The sequence below is a fragment of the Perissodus microlepis genome, chromosome 17, assembly GCF_051167445.1.
Source record: "Perissodus microlepis isolate ML-2025 ecotype Zambia chromosome 17, ASM5116744v1, whole genome shotgun sequence".
Taxonomy (NCBI): Eukaryota; Metazoa; Chordata; class Actinopteri; order Cichliformes; family Cichlidae; genus Perissodus; species Perissodus microlepis.
The window spans coordinates 27,224,384-27,251,518 of record NC_140477.1 but is presented as its reverse complement, the minus strand read 5'-3'; the positions used below and the strand labels follow the sequence as shown (position 1 = coordinate 27,251,518).

Genomic DNA, 27,135 nt, shown 5'->3' with positions numbered 1-27,135 from the left:
ACTGAATGGTAGGAATAATATCTAAGCCATCAATACATTGACTTGTCGTCAGATATCCAGGCAGAATAATAAGCTGGCCACAGAAGAACATAGATACCACTGATCTCAAGACACAAATAGCCCTCACAATCCACAGAGGACTATATCTGATGTCCAGAACCCTGAGGCTCTGTGAGTAATGGAAAGATTAGTTAGTGTCAGGGCCAGAACCCAGGATGAAACAAGGAAGGAGCACGAGAAAACTGAGAAGTATCAGGGCCTGAAAGAACAGCTGGAGCAGATGTGAAAGGTCAAGTCCAAAATGGTGATAAAGAAGCATTGGGAACTGAAACCCCCAAACTAGAAGTGTGACTCCAGCAGTTTCCAGGCACATCAGAAGTCTGCTTTGATAAAACTGGAAACATCCTCACAGGGTAATCAGTGGAACTGTAGTTTTTAGCACTTCATTTATCTAGCCACCTTTTGTAGTCTTAATGCATGTGTAAGAAAGCTGGATTTTCTGGTAACCATAAAACAAATTTCATTCCATCTAAATATGGCAGCACCGGCTCACATTTTGTATGCACTTATTTACATGGCCACTGAGGTTGCTTAACTATGTTATACTGTATACTGTTCTCCTGGCTGCTGAGACAGGGAAGAAGCTCCACATGCTGGTATAGACGACTGACCACAACCACAGTGACGCACACTCAACCAGCTACAACTGAGACTAAACACACAATGACAACCAGACAAATGCATGTATACGTGCCCCATTCTGTGGTCCTGTCCATCTTATACCTGACCCCTCCCAGATCGATGCCTTCATAGAATATCTGCTATTTATAACACTTCGAATACAAAACCAAAAAATACTCTGCTTCCCGTTCTACTTTTAAATATCCTAGGAACCACAAGTAAGCAGTCTGAGAGTGAAGTACTCTATTTGAATAATAAGGTGCTATAAGGTCTTTAAGATATGACGAGGCCTGATTATTCAAGATTTTGTATGTGAAGAGACAGATTTTAAATCCAGCTCTGAATTTAGCAGAGAACATAATATAGGACAAATCTGCTCTTGCTTTCATGTTGCAGTTAGTAGAGTTCTGGATCAACTGAAGGTTTTTCAGGAGGTTTGTAGATCTTGAATTACAATAGTTTATTTTAGAAGAAATTAATGCGTGAAGTGACCTATCAGCATCATTCTGAGACAGGATGTTTCTAGTTTTAGTTGAGCAAATGAATGACAGTAGTTATGATCAAAATGCCTCCAAGATTTCTCACAGTGTTACTGCAGGCCAGGGTAATGTCATATATCTTTTACGTTGATAAAAAAAAAAAAGCCTGTAATTTCACTTCTTTTCTTGTAGTGACACTTACTTTTGTGAATTTGATAAGTTCTTGATTGATTTCTTCTCTTCCCTAGTGCACTATGGCCCCTCAGTTTGTCTGAGCCAGCCATTGGCCTCCAGAGCAACAGATAGAAGAGGAGAAAGTCCAGCATCAGTCTCACATGTGTCTGTCACAATTCTCCCTGTAAAAACTAGGCTTACAGGTCCTGCAAAGGAAGATTTCCCTGTCAATACCGATACTGATATTGCTCTTGTACACTCGAGACCAGGTCAAGGTGAACATTCAGCAAATACGTGCACAAAAAGATGAGCATGCAAAAAGAAAAAGCATGTGGCAACATAATCAGCTGATCGACCAGCAGCCTTCTTTGGAGAGCCTAGAGACATCACAGAAAGAAGAAAGCAAATAGAGTTAGAAGTGCTTATTTAAATGTGTGTGTATCCAGGAGAAAGATCTCTCTGTTAACTAACCTCTGATATCATGTCTGAGTCGAGGCCTTAGTCAGGGAGATGCCAAGAACCCAACGGTCAATCTTCGTGCTCCAGAGTGCACTAAACCTCAGACCTCCAAACAGGACAATGACCTTAAGGACTCACCACATGAGTGGCTTCAGGACCACTCTGTGAATGTTCTTAAGTGTCCCAGAGAGAGACACGCTTGAACCCAATTGAACATCTCTGGAGAGATCTGAAAATGGCTGTGCACCAACCGTCCGTTTGCACAAATAAATGCTATGTTCTTTTGACCTTTCACCCTCTTGATCCTCCCATTTAGTTTGTGTTAATATGGTGGTGAATGTGTACCCAGACTGTCCCAGAGCCAAAAATCACAATGAACCAACCACCAAGGAAACAACTGACTCTCCCTGTGTGCACATTTATGAATTGTGGCTTTGCTTCACGTAACAAACAAATACTTCAAAACAAAGTGAGCTTATTATCTAATTACTTATAGTAATTTCATTAAAATGTGCTTTTAAGAGGCTGAATTTAAAAACCTGATGCTGAATGTGACAGTGTTCTGAAATTTACAGTCACTTAGGCTGCTAGAGAAAGAATAAAGAATGAAGAAAGAACGAGGAATGAAGAAAGAATGAATAGCTAGCTCTAGTGTTGTTAATAAGAAAAGTATACTGTATTCAGTTTCAGTTTCTATTTATGATATTGAATGTAAGATTCGGTTTATAATTTTTAAATGTATTTTCATATGTGTGATCTTATCTTTCGTGTGCTCTGTGTGTGTTCTGTCCAGTCTCCTCTGACCCCAGATCCCACCAAGTTGTAAATGCATGCTCAACTGTAGGATAGCATTGTGAGATTAGTTGCTGCTTTGATTACTCGCCATCATTTTTTACCTTTTTGCTGTTTTTATTGAACAAACATTAAGCTTTGTCCTTGATTTAACTCAGTGCCGAGAGTAGATCATATGACCTTCAACAAACTGGTTGCACACGCTGATCCAAAAGAAAAGATCGATTGCATGAGTAATTATCTAACAACTGATAAGCTCCGTTGTGCAAGTGTGCACTGTAAATGTTTGTCTGGATGCTAGGTGAGCATGACTTTTTGAGAGGTAGGGGTCAATGGTTACATTTACCATTGACAAGAGGTGTGTGTGGGTGGAATGGGGGGGACTTAAACAGTAGCAGGATATAAAATGTGACCTCTCCGTCTCTGCACATCTGTGTTAAAGAGAGAGAGTCGTCCCAGGCCTTTACCATGAAGACCTGCGTGCTGTTATCGTTGCTGCTGGCGTTGGGTTGTGTGACCATCAATGGTGCACCAGTGGAGCGTGGTGGCATAGAACCAGGCTCATGTGAAGATGCTTCAACAAAAGCAGCTGCTGAATTGGCTCTTACAAAAATCAACCAGAACAGAAAGGAGGGCTACATCTTCAGTCTGCACCGCCTGTCCAACGCCCACATAAAGAGACATGTAAGCTGAGCTTGCAGTATTATTACTGTATGGTAGACCAGAGCTGTTTAAGGCAGAATTACTTTCTAGCAGAGTCCAGAGCAGTTCAGTGTATTTTGGCATTACTGGAATACTGAAATTTATAAAATCATAAAGTGATTTGACTAAAAATCTGGAGAAAAAGTCAGTTAGAAACATTTTCATGAAACAAATATGTTCCAAAAACTTTTCACTGTGATTGGACCAAATGAGACAACAAAAACAAATTAAACCAATGTTTTAAGTAAGTACGACAAGTCAGACTGTTTTTTTTTTTTTTGAGGGGGGGGATGCCATGTTAGGCAAATGACGTGAAAAACAAATGATTATGTGAAAGATCAGAACATAAATTGTGTGTTTTACAGGGAGAGAATGGTGTGGTCTTCTACCTGAATCTGGATGTTGTGGAGACCAACTGCAGCGTACTCAGCAAGAAAGATTGGAAGAGCTGTGACATTCGTAGTGGCAATATGCAGGTTAGAAAAAACACACACAAACACTGCATGTGCAAATTCTCATCAACAAGTTTACCAAAAATCTGTATGCGTATGTAATTAATACATGTGTTAGTCCTGATTTTTTCATTACTGTCTCTTGTGTTCTGCTTAAGGCTTTCTTACAATCTTAAATCTTTCTGTTTTAACATAGTGAGCATCTTAGTTTTGTGTTCCATAAGCAATAGTTCATAAGTTGGCAGGTGAATAAAGATATTTGGTATCACAAGATATTGTCATTGTTCTTTCAGCTAACAGTAATAAATTTATAAAAAGGTATAAAAAAAATCTAAATAAACTCTTTTGCGAATATGATGCTGTATGTATGAGCAGTACACTAACATCATGTATTGTATTGTGTTTGCAGGTATATGGACAGTGCAAAGCTGCTATCTTCATCAGTAAGGTACACAGAGTGGTTCGTCTCTACAAATACAGCTGTGTTATCAGACCAGGTATGAAAAATATTACACGTATCAAAAAGAAGTGATTGTGGTTTTCATTCAAATTCAACCATTATATCTAAAAAGACATCAAGGTCCAGACTTAAAACATGTTTTTGTGGAGTGCAACAGTCTCTTCATAATTAAAAGGACTTTTTGTTCTGCTCAATTCCTGCAGGTAGGGTGCATCAGTCCTGTGGTGGCTGTCCAGGTTTAACTGACCATAATCACGATAAAGTTCAGAAGGCTGTGACTCAGTCTCTGGAGACGTTCAATCAGCAGAGTGGGCTGGCCAATCGTTTTGCTCTGCTCAGAATCTCCCGTGCAACTTCACAGGTAGGGAGATCAAAATTAAGATGTGTGACATAATGTATCCTCGGCTCTTTTATTGTATAGATATATATTCTCATCATGCACTGTCAAGGCTGAGAATAAGGTGGCAGAATTCCCCTTTACAAATTTACACCATCAAATTTAATGGAAACACACAGAGAAGCTCCTACACAAAAATTAGATTAAACAACTACAGTAGCCTGTAAGTACAGTTTGCATAAACTGTATAATATTTCATAAAGTTTTCTACCAAATCTGGTATAAACAGAAAGGAGGCACATAAATGTTTATGGTAGTGGCACTGCTCTGCCTGGACTGATACTGACTGTATCCATACCTAATCTGGTACTACTACTGTACTGATACTCTGGTACTTACATTAAGACACATTTTGCTCCACCCACTCTTCCCTGCTCTGCTGTGTTTCGTTGACCTGCGGTCACATGACTCAGCAGCACTAAGCAGAACTATGCAGGCTGCAGGAAGTGACAAAGTGGAGCAACGTATAGAGGTTCCAGGTTCTAAGAAATAAAATGTATACAGTTTTCCATTCATCTTGTCACATACTAATATTACACTAAAAAGTATCTCAGTTTTGAAACTACCAGACCACAGCCCAGCAGCCAAGAAGAAACAGACAGAAAACAGAAGAAACAAAGCTAATTTGTTTGTCTCCCCAAATAGTGACGGCAGATGGCCGCCCCTCCCTGAGCCTGATTCTGCTGGAGGTTTCTTCCTGTTATAAGGGAGTTTTTCCTTCCCACTGGTGATTTCATTACTGGGGTTATCTCTGTATTTTTGAAAGGTCTACCTTAGAAAATAAAAAATGCCTTGAGGCTATATAAAAAAACTGAATTAAAATTGATTTAATTTAATTAAACAGAACGTGAAAATTTCACACAACTTCCTTAATGACATATTTCTGACAAAAATAAGAACAAGAATAGTGCTTAAAATATTTTTTAAAACTTTTAATCTTTTTCATTTTTTTGCATTTGGACTATGTCTTACTTTCGTGACAGGGGGCGCTACACCACCTCCAGACTTGCCAATGGTCATTCTGTTAACTAGTTACTGTGTGAAAAAAGAATCACCGTAATTTAGTGGTTATTAAAATGTATTCTATACCAAAACTTTGCTGTATCCCACACCGCCACAGAACATCACTAACTATGCTGCCCCAATTCTCACATATGATTTTATATATATCAAGTCTCTTCCTTAATTTGGGCTTTTCCTTTCTCTCTGTGTCTTTGTGCGTCCAGGTTGTCGCAGGTAGGAAGTACCATGTGGAATACACCATCCAGGAGACCACTTGCCCCCAGAGGGCAGGAGCAGATGAACCTTGCCCCCCCATGGAATGCGAGTTTGCTGTGAGTCTTTTATTAATCTTTCATCTACTAGGTTTTGCCCTGTTTATTCTCAAATGAAATCAAGTTCAACTCACCTTCTCCATCAGGGGATTGTTTTACTTTCTAACAGTGCAAGGAAAAGACCTTCATTTGCTGCTCAAAGCTTAGTACGTTCTAGCTTCATATCAGTGGCTTGTGTATGACAGCAGGAGATTACTTTGATATTTAGTTTGCCTAGTTTAGAAAAAACAACATAAAACTACAAAGTTTTCAGATGCAAATTTGTAGTGTAATGGCATCAAGTGACGATGAGTTGGTCGTAAGGTTTCTAAACAAGAAAACGAAGAAACTGAGATTCTGGATTCATCCAGACATCCATTCGCTTCTGCTTACCCTTTTCAGGGTCGCGGGGGGTGCTGGAGCCTATCCCAGCTGTCGTAGGGCAAGAGGCAGGGTACACCCTGGACAGGTCGCCAGTCTGTCACAGGGCTAACACACAGGGACAGACAACCATTTGCACTCACACCTATGGGCAATTTAGACTTTTCAATTAACCTATCCCCACAAAGTGCATGTCTTTGGACTGTGGGAGGAGAACCCACGCAAACACGGGGAGAACATGCAAACTCCACACAGAAAGACCCTGGCCTGATGGTGGAATTGAACTCAGGACCGGCAGCAAGAAGAATTTCTTGTTTTAATCCAAGAGGTGAAGCTGCATCACAGCTGCTTTTGTACATAATTGAGGACATCAGTGAGGAAGTCTGAGCTCTTGTGGGCAGACCACACCTGAGGAGGCAGAGAAATATTTTTCAGATAGCCATATGACCCAGAGCAGCATCTAGCTGCTTAGAATTAAAAACCTATTTCCATATCGTTGTATATTCTGTACTGGTATGCCTTTGAGCTGCAAGCACACTTGCCAAATGCAGTGGTCTGATTGGTCCAATCTGTTTATTCACACGCGAGAATCAGAAAAACTGAACTTGATCCAAAAAAATTTGTCCAAAAGTATTTTTAAAACAAGAAACATTTGCACAAACTGTACGTGTAAAGGCCTTTACACTGTAGTAAAACCACAGGCATAATTATTGCACTCTTACTTTTTCTCTCCTCAGCACAAGGGTTTCTGTAAGGCATCCCTCTTCCACGCTCTCAATGACGATGAGGAGATTGAGGTAGCCTGTGAGATCTATGAGCCTGAGGTGAGACTCTTTTAGATGGTTTTGCTGTATAACTTCAATGTCTTTTTACAGCATAAGAAAAAAACAAAGGATGATTGGTGGATTGTGTGATTTTAATTTTAATTCACTGCACGCAGTGTTTTGGAACTCACTAAATTAACACAAACTGTTTATACATGTCTTTGCTGTATACCTCCAATGAGGATGTGTTTTTTTAAACTACAGAATCAGATGGACACATCCAAAGTTTTGTTAACACCGTACCCCTAAAGTTTAGCAAACAGATCTGCTACAGTGCTTTAGCCTGTCAAAATTCTCAGTCACACCTGGTACACCTCTATTTTGAAGCTCTAACTGTCCAGATAGAAAAGTTAAAAAATACAATTCACTCTGTACTGTTGTCGTGAAGGGGGACCATAGCTATGGAGGCCAGAATTGCTGTTTGTTATTTTCAGGACTTAAGTGGGCCTTGAAAATCTGAAGATGGAAGCACCAGAACATATTTTATTCACATGGCCATTAGAGGTTGCAAACCTATAATACACTGTTCACTCTTTAATATCCTACACTCTTTATCTCTTCTCCAGGCTGCTGAGAGAGAGAAGAAGCTCCACCTGCTGGGCGGAGAGACTGACCACAGCCACAATGACACACACTCACACAGCCACGACCAAGACCAAACACACGACCACGCACACGATCACACCAAGTGCAGCTCTCATCATGGCCACACCCACAACCACACTGATGACCGTGATCATCACCACACACATGACCATGCCACAGGCAGCGCCCACAGGCACGCTCATGACCACTCCCATGACCACGGTCTGAATCATGATCACGTGCACGCTCATCACGCCAAGGCACACAACCACAGCGGCGACTCTCCCAGTCACCACCACGACTATAAGCATGCTCTAGGTGTGCACACACATGAACATGACCACGAGCTGGCTCTGGACCATGACCACAAGCACGGTCACCTGCATGAACACGAGCACCACCACCATCACCACAAGCACGAACATGAGAACGCACCCCACGATGAACCACAGGGAACAGTGATAGTCCTGCCCGCCTTGGGCCAGCCTGTGACTCTGCCTTCCTTCCCTGATGTCCCAGTTGGTGGCCCTGGAGTTGGAGTCACTCTCCCACTTAAACCCGACCCTCAAATTCCTGGACAGATGGAGCCCACCATCGAGCCCTTCCCAAAATCAGTCTCTGCCCAGTGCCCCACCACAGCGGGAAAGCATAAAAATGTGGATGAACTCTTCACTAAAGACCCCGAATTCAAGCCAGCTGCAGCCAGTTCATAAAGCCTATAAAACTGTTTTTAAATACACACACAAAGGCTCAAGTGTAATGAAAAGAAGGAAAACTATTTGGCATTACATTTTTCTACATTAAACACATTGTCAGTAAAGGACTGCTTGCATGAGTCAATCTTACCGTTTCATGTCCTAGAGAAAAAAAAATGTTTTAAATGCACGTTTTTTCATAGATTCCACTAAACAACTGATTTGCTTTGGCAAAAGGCTGCTAATATTTTTTGCACCAACCAAGCAATTCCCATATAGGTTTCAACTGAAACCTTGCCATAAATCAGCATGCTGTGGAGTTAAAAATTTGTGGCACCTTAAAAATTGAATACAGGTGACAAAAGGTAAAAACATTCTGTAGCTGAGAAGAAGCACAGGTACTTGTTTTAAAAATTTGGGAACTAGCTGAAGTATTGATTCAGCTTCTCTGCAATGAAATGAATAGCTGAACCTCTGAGTGTACACCTGTGGACTAACCAACTGTTTAAGGTAACGTGCTAACACGGTTAATGCTAGCATCACTGCATTTAGCCCCACCCTTTTATGCTCATGTTAGCAGTACTAGCTAGCTAACTTGCTCTTCACAAATAAAGCTTCAAGTTAGTCTCTGCCAAGACTAGATATGAAACTACCCATTTGTTTTGATTACACAAGGGTACACATTTCTGGCCTCTTTAAAATATAATATTGTTTAAAGTAAACATTTCAACTGCAAAGAAAGTTTAGCATAACAAAGTTTAACATAGATTTTCTACTGTGGTTTATGCTGTCCAGATTCTCAGTCACAGCACCCACACCTCTCAATTTTAGCTGTAATAGTGTCCTAACAGAAGATTTAATAAATAAAAGTCACACTCTGTACTGTTGTTATGAAGATGACTACAAGAATGCTGAAGGCGTGCACACCTACGAGGATGACCATGAGCTGGCTCTGGGCCCCGACCACCAGCATTTTCACCTGCATGAACATGAGTGCTACCACCATCACTACAAGCATATAAAATATACATATAAAATATACAAGCTGGCCCATTGTTTTTTACCTGGAGACAGCAGTCGCCCCATTGTTCTGACACACAACACTACACACTAACTACAAAAGGCAACACATTTACTACACACTCCAAACACGGTAAACGCCACAAATCTCTCACTTCTTAAAACTCGCTCTCTCTCTTTTTCTGCTGTCTTTCTTTCTCTCTCTCTCACCATCACTCCTAAAACTTAACCCTCTTTCTAAACAACCAAATGTCATGTTGCCATATCATTTTTGATTGGTCAACACGAACTGGCTGTTTTTTGTTTTGTTTTTTTATTTTTTGGTCATAAGCAGAGAGTGCTTGCTAGCGCTGTCCTTAGACAATAAACGTGATGAAACTATTGAGGAAAAAACACACGTATATATTTTTATCATGACTCTGGTTTTACGTGGCCTATCAACACAATTTAAAAACTGGTATATATCACATTGTTGCTTTGTCATCTTGAAGTGGTCATGTGATTGGCTTACCACGACTACTTTATTCTTCCTCAGTCAAACAACAGCTCTCATGCGATTGTTTTGCCCCGTAGCTAGAGGTGTTGTGCCAAAAAGTGATCGTATGCCAGAAAGTGATTGCCGCCCGCGGGAGCGCGCGCAGCTGCTTAAAGCTGTAGCGCCCAGATTACTTACAGCTACTTCCGTGCAACTGATATAAGATGCAGTAAGCTGAACACAGCTTCAACCATCTGTTTGTTGAAAAATAGTAACGCCACCGCACCACATTTTCTTGTTAGTAACAGTACTGGCGTTGTAACGATAGAAATAGTAATTAGTTAGATTACTCATTACTGAAAAAAATAATGCTGTTAGTAACGTTATTCCCATCACTGGTAATAAGCAAGAGAATAATGCAGGCAACAGAGATTTTTAGATGGGAAACTGTTCTTGAAGCACACTGAGAGAGAGAGAGAGCTGTGCAGATGTGAGGTGTGATTTTTATCGTGGTGAAAGCAAAACAGCAAAAGTAAGAGGGAATTAATGACGATGTTTATGTGAAGCAAAATGTGAAGCTTAGTTTGGATCTTCTTTTGCGGCTGGTTCAGTCAATTTTATATCTTATACCCTGCGCCAGGGCTGGCCCCCATACACCCACCCGCCCACAACCCCGGCAACACACCAACCAGGACCCAATCTTTACATTAAGTTATTTTTTACTAATATTTCAGATATATTACTTCCTGTGTATTTTACTGATATTTCTGCTTCACAGATGTGTCAAATATTATCAAATTTGCCTTATCTTGAATCTCATTGTTTATGTATACATTATTAATCCTGTAGGAAAATGCTTAGTCCTCTGCATTTAACCCATTCACTCAGTGATGCAGTGGGCAGCTACAAATCCAGGATAGCCGCTGTTCGTTGAATGCCCAACCTTCTGATCATGTGGCATCTACTGAGCTATCTCTGCCCCGAGAGCTGTTCTTTAAGTGATGATGTATGAATCCTGCTTCTGGACCCAAACTACTCTGTGTTTATTAAGCCTGTTGTGCTGTTAAAATGTTTTAATTCTTTTTATCTTGTTCTATTACATCTGAACAAGCCCCTGAAAACAGTCAGTGATCACTGTCAGCCTAACCATCGGGAACCCTCACGTTAACTTTTATCAAGTGGAAAAAAGTTTGCATTCATCCTCCAGCTTCACTGTGTTTATGTTATGCTAACATAGCTGTGTCACTAGCGATCACATAGCACATCACTATATACCAGCTAGTCCAACTTCAGTAACCCTACAGAAGTCACTGCTGTTTAGTTTTCTGTCTTCATTTATGTTGGAAGTGGTAGCAGAGCTGGTATATCATGTTCAGGTGGAAACAAGCAATCTAACTTCTAACTCTGTTAAATTTCATATATTCTGTTTTCATGGATGCCTGGATGTTACACCTGGTAGAGCAGCCACACCGATCATTTTATTAAAGATGAAAGAATTTAGACAGTTTGTAACTCTCAGTGATGGCGCAGAGTTCCTTTGACTTTGGGATCTGCAGCGGAGTTTGGACCTGGAAACGGCTAATGACATCAGACTTAATGGCCGGATAACATCTCTATTGCTTAATGCATAATTGTGTTGTGAATATTCATCCTTAATCTGTAAATAAGCATAAGGTTCAGAAAAATTATAGTGATTACAAAATGGTACATTTCAGGCTAGAATAGCAAAGGGGAACCTGTCAGTAGAGGAACGAAAGAGAAGGAACAGGGATGATCAAAAAAGAAGGAGAGAAAAAATTAACAGCCAGCCTGAGTTTCTCATAAAGGAAAGGGAAAGATGGAGAAATAGAGTGAAAAAGGGAAAAATAAAGAACATCAGTGAGCTGAAAGAACAAGAAAAAAGGCAGAAGAGAAGGTTTTGGAAACAAGCACAAAGAGACAAAAGGAGAGAAAGTACAGCAGGGTCTAAACACACAACCACAGAGAACTTTAGGAATCAAGGAGTAGTAGGCGGCTACTTGCTGGTGAACTATTAAGATGTAGAACTTGACATGTGCAAAAACAGAATTGTTATGATGTGTTTTGTGATATTACAAAGGTTGTTAAGGTTTAATGGTCATTTTGAAAGAAATAATATCTTGTTTTCTACTAGTGTGTCACCCCCGTCAGATTTGTGTCACCACCGTCAGCACCTTGTCAACTGGAGTTTGTTTATTTTTCTCTTTTGGAGAACCATATAGTTTCCTCCCTCATGATCTTTCCAATAAAAATACGTAATTTTCTCAATAAATGTGTAATTTGCATCCTGCTTAATATGATTGTTTCTTATAGAGATTAAATACAAGCTTCTGAAAATATGTATGACTGTAACTCTAATAATAAAAAGCCAAAACAATCTTACTTTTAAATGTGGTATAATTACTTTGAAAACATATGTGCATAAACAATAGAATAGAGAAGCTGCTAATAGTCAAAATAGCTGAAACAACTTAATTTAAAAATATATATTTTTGCATTTCTTTGTGTCTGACGGTGTTGACAAAAACCTTGCACTTCTCCAGCAAAAACATAAATTATTAAAAAATGTTACACCTGGGAGATTGTACCAAAACATGGTGAGACAAAACTTTATGTAACAATTATATGTAAATATGTTTTTGAAAAATCAAAAAATATATTTTAGAAAATTAAAACCTGTTTTGTCCCTAATCTCAGGAATCACTGAGTTACACTATCCATCCATCCATCCATTCTGTTCTCCTTATCCCAAGTGGACTGAAGCCTATCCCAGCTATCATAGGGCAGGATATGATAGCTGGGATATGCTAAATATGTTGTAGGGTTAATTAACTGTGAGAATTTCTATGAGTATTAATTATTAAAAATAAACAATTGTATTTCTTTGAGTCCATTTACCCAGTTCAACAGTATACTATGACCCGTCAGTTTGTCTGAACCAGAAAAGTCTGGCCAGACAGCAGTTTGATTATTCTTACGGGAAGTCTAGCATCACAGTGCAAACAGGCCCTGCAAAGGAAAATTTTCTAGAAAAAAAAGGATAAACTGTTACTCAGTCTGCTTGCGATGCTTATCTGTTATGGTCCTTTTTCATCTTTTATATTTTCCGGCCATCGGACCAGGATTTTATAACTTCATCTCTCATGGTGGGTCGCAGTATGTTGAGCCTAGCAGCTGCAAACCTACACGTAATGTATTTTAAGGACAAATCATCATTTAGACGAGTACTGTAGGTGTCACTGTGTTGAGCATTGAGCTCCAATACATCTCTCTCTCTCTGAGAAAGTGCTTACATAGATTGCCTTCTCTGGCTGGACAATTACATGTTAAAGATCAAAGAAATGCAGAGTGGCAGGAGAACCATGTTTACATTCATAATATTCTTAGAATAACTGATTTCATGTTCTGAAATATGTTGAGTACTGTCTTTGTTCGACGAATATAAGCTTATAAGGACTGTTAATATAAGCTGTTGTTATTAAGAGATTAGAAAAAATCTTTACTTTGTGACTCTTTCAATATGGTCGTCTGACAGAAATATATATTACCTCCAATGTGTTTCATAGTCTGATGAAGGCTAAAAGGATGAAGCATTAGCATGTTTGTTGGCTTGGCCAAATAAATTGGTATATTTGAGAATTGTCACACAAGTTTTATGTGAGTGCAACCTATTTCCTTTGGGTATTCAGTGCTGGAGTATTTACAAAATGCTTTGCTTCCACTGTTGTTAGTATCATTAGCTGAATTTGTCAGTTACACTAACTATGAGGATTTCTGAATATTTAAGTTTTTAAAAATAAACATACCCTGTTTCCCAATGCACTATGACCTCTCAGTTTGTCTGAACCAGCCTTTGGCCTGCAGAGCAGCAGATACCAGCTGTTTGCTCATCCTTACTGGAAGTCCAGCATCAGTTTGCCAAAAGGCCCCACAAAGAACATTTTCAGACTAGCAAATGTGTTAATATTAACCCTGTAGGTACAAGGGGATAATTATCTGTTTTTGGCTACTCTTGATTTTTCCATTATATTTCAGCTGTAAAAGGGTCAGCCTTGTCGTTTGGTATCATTCTTTCCAGAACAATCTCGTGTCTGATTTTGCATTTATTTTTTTCGTTTTGACCTAAAATCACACAAACATAAAATAAGACTAGGAAATTGTTTTTTTTTTTCTGCGAAAACCACAAGCATGTTTAACAAATCATTCTATCAACTCGTCAATTTCAAAAACCTATGCATAAATTTAGGAAACAACAAAGGTATATACAACTATTGCAGGAAATGCCTCTGGAATGTTTTGTACAAACTCTTTACAGTACAAAAAGATGTTTGCGTAACTCCAAAAAAATAGTTCCTGTCCACCAAATGACAGACAGGTAATTCACAGATTGACCAACAGCCTTGTTTACAGAGCCTTAAAATATAAGAGGAGAAAAAGAAAGCAAATACAGAGAGAATTGTTTTTTAAATGTCTATATGTCTCCAGGAGAAAGGTGGATCTCTTTACAAACACTGAAGGAGACGAGTTAACCAACTTGGAACTTCCACTATTGGACGAAGAGGAAGACTCCAACTCTGCAATGCCCCCGCCATTTTATACTGTATAGCACAGAATCACAACTACAGTACGGTCACCTCAAAGCACTATATTGTAAGGTAAAGACCCTACAATAATACAGAGCCACAGTCTTCCTGCTCATTGCTCTGACCTGTGGGTAATTAAGCTGTCAACTTATAAGGCCAGCGCTCTCGACTTCTCTTTGCGAGATTCTCAGCTAACCAGAGTTAGTGCAGGCCAACATAGTGTTTTGTGAACGTCATAGTAAATTACCTTTTGATTCTCGTTCATAGCTACTCACCAGATTGGCAGACACCAACCTTCTCCATAGAACCTGCATTTGGACGCTGGACCTCTCAGCAGTCTTTATAGCCAAGGCTATTGCTCACTCCACGCACCTGCCTGCCTCAACTTCAGGAGTTTTGGATTCCTTACCACTCTCCCCTCCACGCTACTGATCCACCTGTGGCAAGTAAACAGCTTAAAGGAACATTCAGAACCATCATCTGACAGCAATCACCTGGAACCATACCTGAGCTTGTTTACTCTTATTTCAGTGACTCTGACCCCCCTGGACCCTGCCATCCAGTCTGACTTCCCCTTTGGCCCCAAAATCACAGAACTGCAGTTTCCACTGTTAAAGTTTTTCTTGTTGCTTGCATAGCTCAGGTTCCATAAGTGCTCAAAACTTTAGCATTGTTCATGGCACATGTTAATACTCATTGCTCGCAGTTCAGTTTAATAGTCTCGTTGCACATTCACTTACTTTGAAAATAAACTTTGTTACTTAAACATTAACCAGTTCTCCGCCTGCGTCCTGCATTTGAGTCCTTTTCTCCCGAGTCGGCCTACAGCCATGATGATATAGGCGGGCCCAGAGGCCAGTACGTAACATGGACCCAAGCACAGATACAGACACGGACAACAGAAACTCAGTTTTAACAAGACTTTATTTACAGATGTAAACTTGTACACAAAGGAAAATGTGCGTGGGGAAACTTGTCATGTGTGTGGTCTTACATTTTGTGTGCTATGCGTGTAATGCATACATTGTGTTCTGGCCACAAGCAGCTTCCACTCCCAAGTGGTAAATCCTGGCTCGGCTCTTCTTTAGGCAGTCTTCTTCAGAGAGATTGGCTGTGGCTCAGGATATAGAGCAGGTTGTGCAAAAAGTTGCTGGTTATATGGCAAATGGTAAATGGCCTGTATTTATATAGCGCTTTTACTAGTCTCTAAGGACCCCAAAGTGCTTTACATATCCAGTCATTCACCCATTCACACACACATTCACACACTGGTGATGGCAAGCTACGTGCAAATCGGTCGTCTGACCTGGGTATAGGGGCGAAAGACTATTCTTTTGGAGGCACTATATCCTTGGTGCCTCCAAGCTGCCTGATGACGTGTGGACAAGGAACCGAATCCTGAGTTGCTCCAGATGCACACTGGATTGTGGGTCTGTTCATGAATATTAGACACAGAGCTTGAATAATAGTACCCTATGAATGTGTGTTCTATTGGGTGAGTGAGGCTTGTAGTAAAAAGCCCTTTAAATGTTCAGAAAAAGAAAAATGCTATGTGTTATATAAGTGTAAAACTAAAGTTAGTTCAAAGTTAGTGCAAGACAGAAGTGCAAATCCATTAATAAATAATATGTACCATTTAAATCTAAGAAAAACAGCTTCATTGGTAGGAATCATTTCCTAAAGCATTCTTTATGGCAGCGAGGTTGAATCGATCTCAGAGAAACGGGGCTCTGCTGCCTCAACAGTGTGGAGTGGAGCAGGTGTGATGGGTTGTCCTTGATGGAGAGCCATTTGTTCAGTGACCTCCTGTCCCTCACTGAGTCAAACGCCTCCAAATTCTGACCAATGATATTGCAGTTTTTTTCCTCAGAAAGTCAACCCCCATCTCTTTAGTCTTGCTAACATTCAGAAGGTGGTGACAGTCATCCTGAGCAGCTTCTCACTCAGAAGAAGTAGCTGAATGGAATTAAAGCACTGGAGAAATTAAAAAACACATGATTCTAACAATGCCACCTGTACCATCCAGGTGAGAGTGAACACACTGCAACAGCTGGATAACAGCATTATCACCACTTCAAGAAGAAGGTTAAGCAAACTGAAGAAGGTCAAAACATTATGCCATGTCGTCGATTAGGCTCAACTGTGTGGCAACACTGGATCATGTGCCTATTGATCCAAAAGAAGAAAGAGTGTACAGCCTATTTATTTAACAACTGATAACTTTATTATGCAAGTCTGTGTGTGTGTGTGTGTGTGTGTGTGTGTGTGTGTGTGTGTGTGTGTGTGTGTGTGTGTGTGTGTGTGTGTGTGTGTGTGCACATGTGGGTAGCAGGTTATAAAATGTGACCTCTCCATCTCTACACAGCTCTTTTGGAAGCTTGAGTGTGACAGTGTGTAAGAGAGTCGTCCCAGGCCTTTACCATGAAGACCTGCGTGCTGTTATCACTGCTGCTGGCGTTGGGTTGTGTGACCATCAATGGTGCACCAGTAGAGCATGGTGGCATGGAGCCAAGCTCATGTGAAGACGCATCAACAAAAGCAGCTGCTGAACTGGCTCTTACCAAAATCAACCAGGACAGGAAGGAGGGCTACGTCTTCAGCCTGCACCACCTGTCCAACGCCCACATAAAGAGACATGTAAGCCATGCTGCTGAGCTTGGAGCATTATTACTGTATGGTAGACCAGTGCTATTTAGGATGGAATTGCTTTCTAACAAAGTACCAGATAAGTTCAGTTCATTGTTGTTCTGTTTTATTGTTGGAACACTTTTAGTTTTCAACACAACTGAAAATCATTTAGCTGAAATCTAGAGAGAGAACAGCAATAAATACTGTACAATTACAATGGGTTTTTTGCATTAACAGTTGCATCTTTTACAGTGTGGCTAACAAGAAAAGCATTATTTAAAAAAATGTACAGATGTGATTCATTTAAAACTACATGACCAAACATCTTTGAGAACAAGTAAGGAGCTCAAAATACTTTATTGAAACCTGCAAATGTTTTTATTCCTGTGGCAAACAAAAAATAACTAAATGTAGAAAATAGAAAAGTTTGCATAACGTGTTCACTGGAATTCTGTTAAATTTGGTGAAACAGAAATGAATCACATCCACTTTTATGAAGGTGGACTGAGTCAGCGTGTTTATTGAAAATGATATGATTGACTAGCCTGAAAAATAGTGTTTGTGTTTTGCTAACACTACCTGGTCGAAAAGGGTCAAGATTGAAAATCTCAATGATTTTTTCAAACTTGACAGATTGAGAATCAGGTGGAAAATGAATTATCACTACACCGTGAAATGTCACGGATTACACAAACTCAAACGAGTAACCACTCGTGATAAATTCCATAAGAGTTTCATTGACTGTAAATATTGTTTGATAAAGTCTGTGTGTGTGTGTGTGTGTGTGTGTGTCTGTCACAGGGAGAGAATGGTGTGGTCTTCTACCTCACTCTAGATGTTGTGGAGACTAACTGCAGCGTTCTCAGCAAGAGGGACTGGAAGAGCTGTGACATTCGTCCAAGAGAAAACATCAAGGTAAGAGCCCACACACCACACACACGTGCGCACACACAGAGAACACGGGGTAATCCTAACTGAAATTCTATTTCAGCATAGTGAGCATCTTAGGTTTTTGTTCCATAAGCATTACTTCAGAAGTTGGAAGGGGAAAAAGTCATTTGGTGTATTGATATATTGTATTTGTGTTTGCAGGTATATGGACAGTGCAAAGCTGCTATCTTCATCAATAAGGTGCATAGAGTAGAGCGCCTCTACAAATACAGCTGTGTTATCAGACCAGGTATGAAAAATATTAGATAGATCAAAAAAGGAGTTGCAGTTTTCACTTAAATGTAACCATCACATCTATGATGAAATCCAGTTCTACATATACAGCAACATACTTTATAAAGGAAAAATAAAAACAGGCTGCACCTTATTACACAATTTGATGAAATTACAGGTTTTGTGCAACGCCAACATTTAAAACCACTTTTTTTTTTTGTTCTGCTGAATTCCTGCAGGTACGGTGATGGAGGGCTGTGCCGGCTGTCCAGGTTTAGCTCGCAATCATGAAGAAGCTGAAATTCAGAAGACTGTGACCCAGTCTCTGGAGAAATTCCACAACCAGAGCAGGCCGGCCAATCGTTTCACTCTGCTCAAAATCTCCCGTGCTACTTCACAGGTAAGATTACCACAAATACAAAAGTAAAATTAAGATATGTGACATACAAACGTGCTATCTAACCAAATACTTACTGTGGATGAGTGCTAAAATTTAAAATTAAAGACATCCTGTCTCTGAGTAACACTGAAAAACTAATGCACATAGTCATAGTTCTAGGCTGAACTACTGTAAATCATTATTGTCACTGTTAAATACCCCAATTCTTTGATCTTCGAGCTGAAGGAAGAACAACACTCGGTGTCTAAATGCTCAATCAACAATCACTTGTTGATTGAGCTGCTAGTCCGGCAGATCTCGAAGTGTCTGACAGTCACACAAACTCTTATAGCCTCAACCCCCCTCCAAAGTCATAAAAACTTAAACATTCACATTCTTTCTATCTCTCAGTGAGCCTAAGTTACGACCTTGGCTTCCTGTTTTTCTCCTTCTGTGTAAGATTAGGGAGAATCTCCTAATCAGTATGTTGTGTTCTCTCTGTAATCAGAAAAGCAAGGCCATAATTCTCTACAAACAGTATTTCATTATAAATCAGCAGTATGAAGTACCATAAAACAGTATAATTCATTCACAGTAAATCAGCAGTATAGTGTAATACAAATCAGTCTAATAAGTCTAATAATTTCACCTTTTCTAAATCAGGAATATAATGCAACCTAAGAAAATCTAATGATTTCACAATCTTTAATTAGAGGTATAATGTAGCATAAGACAGGGTATTAATCCCACATCACATTGTGCGAAAGGTTCACTGAAAAGCTCTCAATCAATCTGAAATACAACAGTGAAAACATTAAATGGGATAAGAAAGATCCTATATTCATTGTGGACTCTCATTTAGATTGACACGTTATTATGCTTTTTTGTGTTTGTGTTTCCAGGTTGTAGCAGGTACGAATTACGATGTGGAATACACCATACAGGAGACCACCTGCCCCCACAGCACAGAAGCAGTGACGGCTGAGAACTGCCCCCCTATGGACTGCGAGTTTGCTGTGAGCCAGGAGAAAGAATTATTAGTCTCACTCCTGTTATTGTTGTAATCATACAGGTTGATGAGATCACTGAGTGCTGTATGGCTTCTCTAATCGGGGTCATTTCAAGTTTTTTTTTCTTTTTCTCTTTTCAGCACAAAGGCTTCTGTAAGGCAACCCGCCACCGGCCTCTCTGGGGTGAAGGACAAGTCGACGTCGACTGTGAGATCTTTGAGCCTGAGGTAAGACTCACTAACATGTCATATCTGTATTGTTCAGATACCTTTCAGTCGCATAAAGCATATGTGATGAATACTGTGATTTGAATTGGACTTCAGTCGTCAGCTTGATGCTGCAGTAGTTAACGCATTCATCTCACATGTGAAAGCCCCCTGATTCAAGACCAGAACAAGATCCCAACTCCCAATCTCAGGAGGTCACAGCGAGCATGCTCCTTGTGCCAGTTCCAAGCCTGGATAAATGGGAGTTTTATTTCATATATACACCAGAGCTGGTGTGGGAATACCCTGGGAAATACAGAAGAAGACAAAATATCTCAAAATTTGAACTATTGCCACCCTCTTCTACTAAATCAACACAAATTACACTACACCTCTAATGAGGAAAAACTACACCAGTGGTCATTTGGATTTTTATCTCACAATGAAAGGCTTAATCAGTAACACAGCTTTAAATTAGAGCCCCAAAGAATCATTCTTTAGACTTGAGAATCAGACATGAGTGATTGAAAGCTGTTGTGAACTAGCATCTGTGAGTAAATCATTGACATTTAAAAACATTTTAAATTTACATTGAAAATTGCACCATCTAGCTGACAGGCTGAAGTAGAGTTGAGCAGGCAGTGATCTGCAACACAAGCCTGTGTTGTCAATGAACACATCCTTAAGCTGTAACAGTATCCCAATGTATGAACTGAAAGATAAAATTTCACACCCCTTAAGAAGGGGGGACATAGCTAGGGACCTCAAAGTTGTTCTTTGTTGTTTTCATTACAAAGATGGCTGAACCAAATCACATTCTTTAAGCACATACTCACATCTCTACTTAAGGTTGCTTAACTGCAGTATTCTGCACATGCCTTATACTGCACTCTCTATCTCTCCTTCAGGCATCTGAGAGAGAGAAACAGCTCCACCTGCTGGGTGTAGAGACTGAACACACCCATGATGACACACACTCACACAGTCACCTGCATGAACACGAGCACAGCCATGGGCACAGACTTGGGGCCACACCCCACAAAGACCCAGAGGGAATAGTAACAGTCTTGCCTGCCCTGGACCAGCCTGTGACCCTGCCTTCCTTCCCTGATGTCCCCGCCGGTGGGCCTGGAGTTGGAGTCACTCTTCCACTTAAGCCCGACCCTCAGATTCCTGGAGAAATGGAACCCACCATCGAGCCTTTCCCAACCTCAGTCTCTTCCCAGTGCCCCACCAAAGTGGGAGGAGATCAAGGTGTGGTAAAACTCTTCGCTAGGGACCCCATATTCAAGCCAGCTGCATAGTGTGGTGCATGAAACTGATCTCAGAAATACACACAAAGGCTCAAGTGTGATGATGTTATATTACACAGTGAATTTCAGTGATTGCTAACTTTTTCTGTCACTGAAATAAAGACAGTGTGCAAAAAATATTGAATTATTGAACTCTCCAATTTGTAGTGCGTGCGTGTGTGTGTGTGTGTGTGTGTGTGTGTGTGTGTGTGTGTGTGTGTGTGTGTGTGTGTGTGTGTGTTCAAGTACAGTCATTCATTGTAATTATGGGGGTCAAATGTGCTGTACTTACATTTCGGGGTCTGTCCAGAATCGGCCCCACATGGGCCACAAGAGCCATGTTTGCTGGGAATACAATGGCAATTAAACCATCTCCATCGGTAAAGTTAGTCATAAGAAAATAAGCAAAAGTCAGAAAACTACAACTGCCCACTGAAAGCATGCTTACAGATTGTCCAAAATCATGACCAAAAGCAAGAGGATGATATTGCCATAACTGTTTATAACGATTTATATATAATAAAACTGAATTTACTGGAACCAGAACAAGTTCATTTACACCTAATGCAACTGATGAAATGAGTCACATCTATTTGGAACATTGGTCAGTACATGACGTGGTATATAATATCACAAGTTTGATTTTTGATAACTTGGCATCTATATTTTGATAGTTACATTCATAATTAGACAGTGTAGTAAATGGATAATGTTTCCAATTATCTCATCGGGAAAATGAAAAGAATACCGCCTGGGAGAGGTGTTCCAGAGAAGCGGAAGAAAATGGATCAAGAAATGGTCTAAACATTTATACAAGGATCTATGGCAAAATTGTTGTATTAAATTCATCAATTTCAGCTGACAGTGCCAAATATTCTTGAAGCCGAGATTTCTAACATATTAATCTTTTAAATTCTATTCTAAACGCTATTGGTCATTATACTCTGGGCTTAACATCTATACAGCACAAAAAGAAAGTGAAGAATGGACAACAGTATAGCTAATGATATACAATGTTCAGATGTGGGAAGTAATGAAGTAAAAATACTTGTTTGAGGTACTTAAATAGAATTTTCAGGTAACTTGACTTTAATTGAGTACTTGTTTTTCTGACAACTTTTTACTTTTACTCCCCACATTTTAACACAAATATCTACATTCGACATTTTCAAAACAGGCTCCAATCATTTATAGCATTTATACTCAGAGTTAAAGTGGGGTGAGTTGTGCTCAGCACACTAGCTAGCTACTGAAGAGGGGTGAGCATAAAGAGATTAATATTTTATAAGTGGGAGGCTAAAGTCCAGCTGCAATATTTTCAGGGAGAGTAAAGAATGCAAGCTAACTTTAGTCAGAGAAGAATATTTGTCATTGAAATGTTGTGTGAAAGATTAGCTTGCAGTACTGCCCCGAATTCACAGTAAAACATTATGTTGGACTGGTGCACAGCGTCTGTGGTGCTCATGGTCAGTGTTCACATCCAATGTGGTAGATTAAATTTAAGTTATGAGACTTACATTAATTCCACCTTTACACCAACTTTATACATCTAGTATAAGGAGAATATACAGTATACCTTCAGTGTTGAAGATGAAAATCTGCCAACACAACTCGGGAAACATCTTGTTGAATTCAGATGTGCAAATCCATAGCTCGCGCTATATATTATTGTAAGTTGTGATTCCACACTGAACCACTACAACTGATCCTAGTGTTTCCCCACTTGCTGAATTTCACTTTAGCCCCTGAATGTTCTCATTTTCCTGTTTAGGTGTAGAGGCAAAGTCAACTTCTGCAATGTAGGCAACAGAAAACAGTCTCTTTTTTCCTATACAACAGATTCAAAAAGTTGTTAATTTCTTACTTTTAGTACATTTTAGAGACTATACTTTTTCATTTTTACTTGAGTAAAGCAGTTGATTCAGAACTTCATGCAGCGTTTAAAGCGTGGAAGTACTGACCTTATTTTGAGTTTGATTCCATAAAAAGTGACAAAAACATTAGCGTCCGTTGTGCGTGGGAAGAAAACTTCTTTTTACAGCGAAAAAAAACCCTAAACTTCCGAGCAAGCACCGAGTGCGCTATGACGTAATGGGAAATTCACAGAGAAACTCGCGGATTCTTCCACTGACCGCTGCGGCACACCTGCACCAGGGTAAACCTCCGCCTACCCCACTCCTGCTTTACAGGTGAAAATAGAGCAACAGGACCGCTAGTCTGTGACTTTATTTATTTTCTGCTGTGTTTTACTTGCATCTATTTGAAAGAGTGAGTGTAAACACACACAAAAAAATATTTTATGTGCTGGATGTGCAGAAAATAGGTTTAAATGTTAAACTAATTTATTCAAGTCAGAGAATGTTGCATATAATTAAATTTTTGCTTGATGCATAAAGTTAAAAGATTAAAACTAATAAAACAAGTTTTAAAAAGGGACTTTTCAATTTGATTACATTTTGTGATGGATTATGCAGAAAAAGTAGAATTGGGCTGAAAGATCTATCGCTTTATTACCTATTCAGGTTGTAAATCGTGTTTTTAAAAAGTAACTAAGTAACTAAGTAATTAATTACTTTTGAAAATAAGTAATCAGTAAAGTAACGGGATTACTTTTTTGGGTAAGTAATCAGTAATTAGTTACTGATTACTTTTTTCAAGTAACTTGACCAACACTGCAGACAAGGGGAGACAGAAACAAAGCAGACTTCACAAGGCGGCAAGGAAAACACAGGAAAGGCATGATAGCAAAAACAAAAAATATGCAAACAAAAGCCTAGTCCAGACACACACATAAAAGGCAAGCAGTCCAGAAATCAAAAGAAAAACCGTCAGCAGGTTGGCCTGGCTACAGAGCAAGGATGTGAAGCAGTTTTGAGGTCGGGTGGCAGGAAAACACTTCAGCAGAAATGAGCAATTCTGGGGGCCAGCCAGGTGGCCAGCGTTAGAAACTGAGAAAATCTGGAGGTCGGCTGTCCCCCAGCAACAGAGACGACGTGACAGCATTGGTGGAGGGAGGCAAAAACAAGTCACTCAGGAAGTAAATGGGCATGGAAACCCTCAGGTGACATGGACAGAGACCATCTCAAAGGCAGAGGTGACCTCTAGTGGCTGGTGTCAGCGATGGAGACCCTCAGGTACCATGGACACAAGCAGACAATGGCAATGGAGGTCCTCAGTCCAGAAACCAAAAGAGAATCAGTCAGCAGGTTGACCTGGCAACATAGAAGCAGTTTTGAGGTCAGGTGGCAGACCCTCAAGAGCCCGACAACAGCGAAGGAGACCCTTGGGAGGTTGGGGTGGAGGACAACAGCGCCGATGTAGACCCTCAGGTGGCTTAGCTGTAGTTCATCATCATAATTCATCATTGAAAGAGAGTTAACCTCTCTGAAATGGCTGTAGGCCAGTAGTGCCATACAGTATGGAGTCCATTTGGGCACAAATGGTGATGATGCAGATGAAAGAGGAGGAAAACCACATGAAGGTGAAGAGACACGGGACCCCTGGCTCAGACTCTGGTGGCATAGCATCCGGAAGTGGCAGAACTGGGTACTCAGGAGACACTGTTGACTGGGGCTGCTTGATAGAGTACCCTGCTGGGGATAGTAGCTGGACTGGTTTAGGTTCCTCCAGGGGTCCAGGGTTAACTTAGGCCTCTTAGCTCCATGATCCAAATGCTTCAGTAGGCTCTTTTGTAGCTCCAGCGAATCTTGTAAGAAAATTCGCAGCTTCTCAACCTCTTCTTGCAAGTTTTCCACTTTAAGGTTGCGGTCAAGAGGTGTAGAATGAGGGATGATGTACTTTGTCAGGCTGGGCGCTTCAGCATCCAGGTCGCAGCCGTCTTCCTCACTCCCCGTGTCTGCGTAGGACGCCATTTCAAAAGTGTGGAAACTACTCTCTCCCACAAAAGTTATGGCGAAGTGAAAAGAGTGTTCACACGCAGTACCTAAACGTCAATATCAGTTAAATAGAGAGCATCCGTGCACACTCTAATGCTTCAATGTCTCACACAAAACAACACGTCCCTCTGAATGAACACTGAGTCAAAGTCACTGTGGCTTTAGCATTAGCGCCGACGATGTCGTAACAGTTCAAAATTACTGCGTTGGCGGTCTGGCGGACTGTACAGTCACTCATGGAATACAGTCACTCATCGCCTGAAACATAGGCGAGCGTTTCAGGTGATGGGACGGCGTTCTTCCGTGCCTGCGAATATCATCAAAATCGCGGGGAGTTAGCTCCTTCGTGGCGTCTATCGGCTTGGCCAGCACAGAAAGACGAAGAGAAAAAAAACCACACATCGGCCGAAGTCTTGATCATAGAAAAACACGGGGAAAATATCCGAGCCCACCGTCTGTTGGTCTGGATGACAATGAAGATCCAGAGAACAATGTTCGGGCGCCACTTTGTAACAGCAGTCTGGCGAGGAAGGAGCGGGTAGCAGGTCCAGTGGGCATGTGGTGTGGAGGTTAGTCGGATAACTCGAAGCCAGTCAGTTAAATCAAACAACAGACCTTTATTCGTTGTCAGCAACATAAGGCCATACTCTTCTCTGTCCGTACATACATGTGCGGGGATCGGTAGTCGCCGGCGGCAGCCCGTTAGAACAGTGAGGTTTCTCCTGAGAACAGAACACGAGCAGGATGTAATGGCTGGTTCGAGGGGTGCCTGTGTGTGCCTGTGGATCTTCGAGCATTGGCATGGGACACAAGTTGCCGCCCAGTCTTTCACAGATTTGCAACCCTCAAGGAAAAAATGAAAATGTCGTGTCGCGAGGTGCAGGGCCAGCAACTCCTTGTCAAAAACACTGTACTTGCATTCGGCATCCCGGACTGAAAAAGGCGAGCGGCTGCCAGACACCGGAAACCTATCGCTACGTCGGATGCATTGGTGGTCAATGCGATCTCCGCTAACGGAAATGGGTGGGCCAGCAGGGTGGCATTCCCCAGCGCAGACTTGGCCACGGAAAACACCTGGATGCGTTCTGGGAGTCAGTCAACAGGATCTTTGGCTGTTTTACCTTTCAAGGCAGCGTAGAGCGGCCGTAGCTGGTGTGCAGCTCTGGGCAGGAAACGATTGTAAAACTTTATCATCCCCACAAACTCCTGCAACGCTTTAACCGATGTGGGACGCAGAAAAGCCGAAACGGCCTGGACCCTGTCTGGCAACGGGACCACATCGTCAGCGGAAATATGGTGCCCAAGGATATCCAGGACAGGCAACCCAAACTGGCACTCGGAGGGGTTGATGAGCAGGCCGTGCTCTGCCAAACGCTGAAAAACCTGGCGAAGATGGAACTTGTGCTGGCCCACTGAGCAGCTGGCCACCAATATATCGTCCAGGTATACAAAAATTAAAGGCAGCCCGCGCAAGACAGAGTCCATCAGCCACTGAAAGGTCTGGGCGGCAGCTTTCAGGCCAAACGGCATGCACAAAAACTCGAACAAGACAAAAGGAGGTAATGACAGCGGTTTTAGGAACGTCTTCGGTGTGCACAGGAACCTGGTGATAGTCAATTTTAGAACAATTTTAGAAAACATCGAGGTCCCGGCAAGATGGGCGGAAAAATCCTGAATGTGAGGGATGGGGTAACGATCGTTCTCCATGGCATTATTTTAACGGCAAAAATCTACGCATGGCTGCCACTGACCGTCCGATTTGGGCGCCAAAAGAATGACAACATCATGGAACGTAAGCTTGGATAACATCATAGAAAGCTCACGGCTCTCCAACGGGAGATTGAGAGACCAGTGTTGGACTGTTAGAACAGCTTTGAAATTCATATGAGTTGTTCGCACTAAAGTAAAAACCATCATCACTTCATGCGGAGACCCCTTCGGCGCCAGCTGCGGCCTCAAGGCTGGAGCTGAACAAAACACCCTGATAACGACTGTGTTTAGACTGTTCCCCCCATTCCATGCAATGCCACCTGGGTTGGCTGGAAGACTGCTTACTTAGCCTGGCGGGCG

At 41.0% G+C, this 27,135-nt stretch overlaps 2 protein-coding genes across 2 annotated transcripts; both read left to right on the top strand.

Annotated features, from left to right (window-relative positions):
- Positions 1–3,013: 3,013 nt before the first annotated feature.
- LOC146369795 (uncharacterized) lies at positions 3,014–9,019 on the top strand. The gene is made up of 7 exons (XM_084911024.1): positions 3,014–3,269; positions 3,653–3,763; positions 4,149–4,236; positions 4,403–4,560; positions 5,823–5,930; positions 7,028–7,114; positions 7,681–9,019. Exons 1-7 carry the CDS (start codon positions 3,054–3,056, stop codon positions 8,410–8,412), a joined length of 1,500 nt encoding a protein of 499 aa, XP_084767150.1. The 5' UTR covers positions 3,014–3,053; the 3' UTR covers positions 8,413–9,019.
- Positions 9,020–16,861: 7,842 nt separating this feature from the next.
- On the top strand, positions 16,862–21,314 carry LOC146369794 (fetuin-B-like). Its single transcript, XM_084909107.1, has 7 exons — positions 16,862–17,127; positions 17,920–18,033; positions 18,211–18,298; positions 18,522–18,682; positions 19,564–19,677; positions 19,812–19,898; positions 20,786–21,314. The coding sequence occupies exons 1-7, from the start codon at positions 16,912–16,914 to the stop codon at positions 21,179–21,181; spliced, it is 1,176 nt and encodes a 391-aa protein (XP_084765233.1). The 5' UTR covers positions 16,862–16,911; the 3' UTR covers positions 21,182–21,314.
- Positions 21,315–27,135: the final 5,821 nt, after the last annotated feature.

Bases quoted from the DNA above. Each gene is read 5' to 3' on its own strand.
- LOC146369794 (XM_084909107.1), top strand. From the start codon at position 16,912: ATGAAGACCTGCGTGCTGTTATCACTGCTGCTGGCGTTGGGTTGTGTG. The intron at 18,034-18,210 runs GTAAGAGCCCAC...TTGTGTTTGCAG, and splicing joins GTCCAAGAGAAAACATCAAG to GTATATGGACAGTGCAAAGC. The intron at 19,899-20,785 runs GTAAGACTCACT...TCTCTCCTTCAG, and splicing joins GTGAGATCTTTGAGCCTGAG to GCATCTGAGAGAGAGAAACA.
- LOC146369795 (XM_084911024.1), top strand. From the start codon at position 3,054: ATGAAGACCTGCGTGCTGTTATCGTTGCTGCTGGCGTTGGGTTGTGTG. The intron at 5,931-7,027 runs GTGAGTCTTTTA...TTCTCTCCTCAG, and splicing joins CCATGGAATGCGAGTTTGCT to CACAAGGGTTTCTGTAAGGC. The intron at 7,115-7,680 runs GTGAGACTCTTT...TCTCTTCTCCAG, and splicing joins GTGAGATCTATGAGCCTGAG to GCTGCTGAGAGAGAGAAGAA.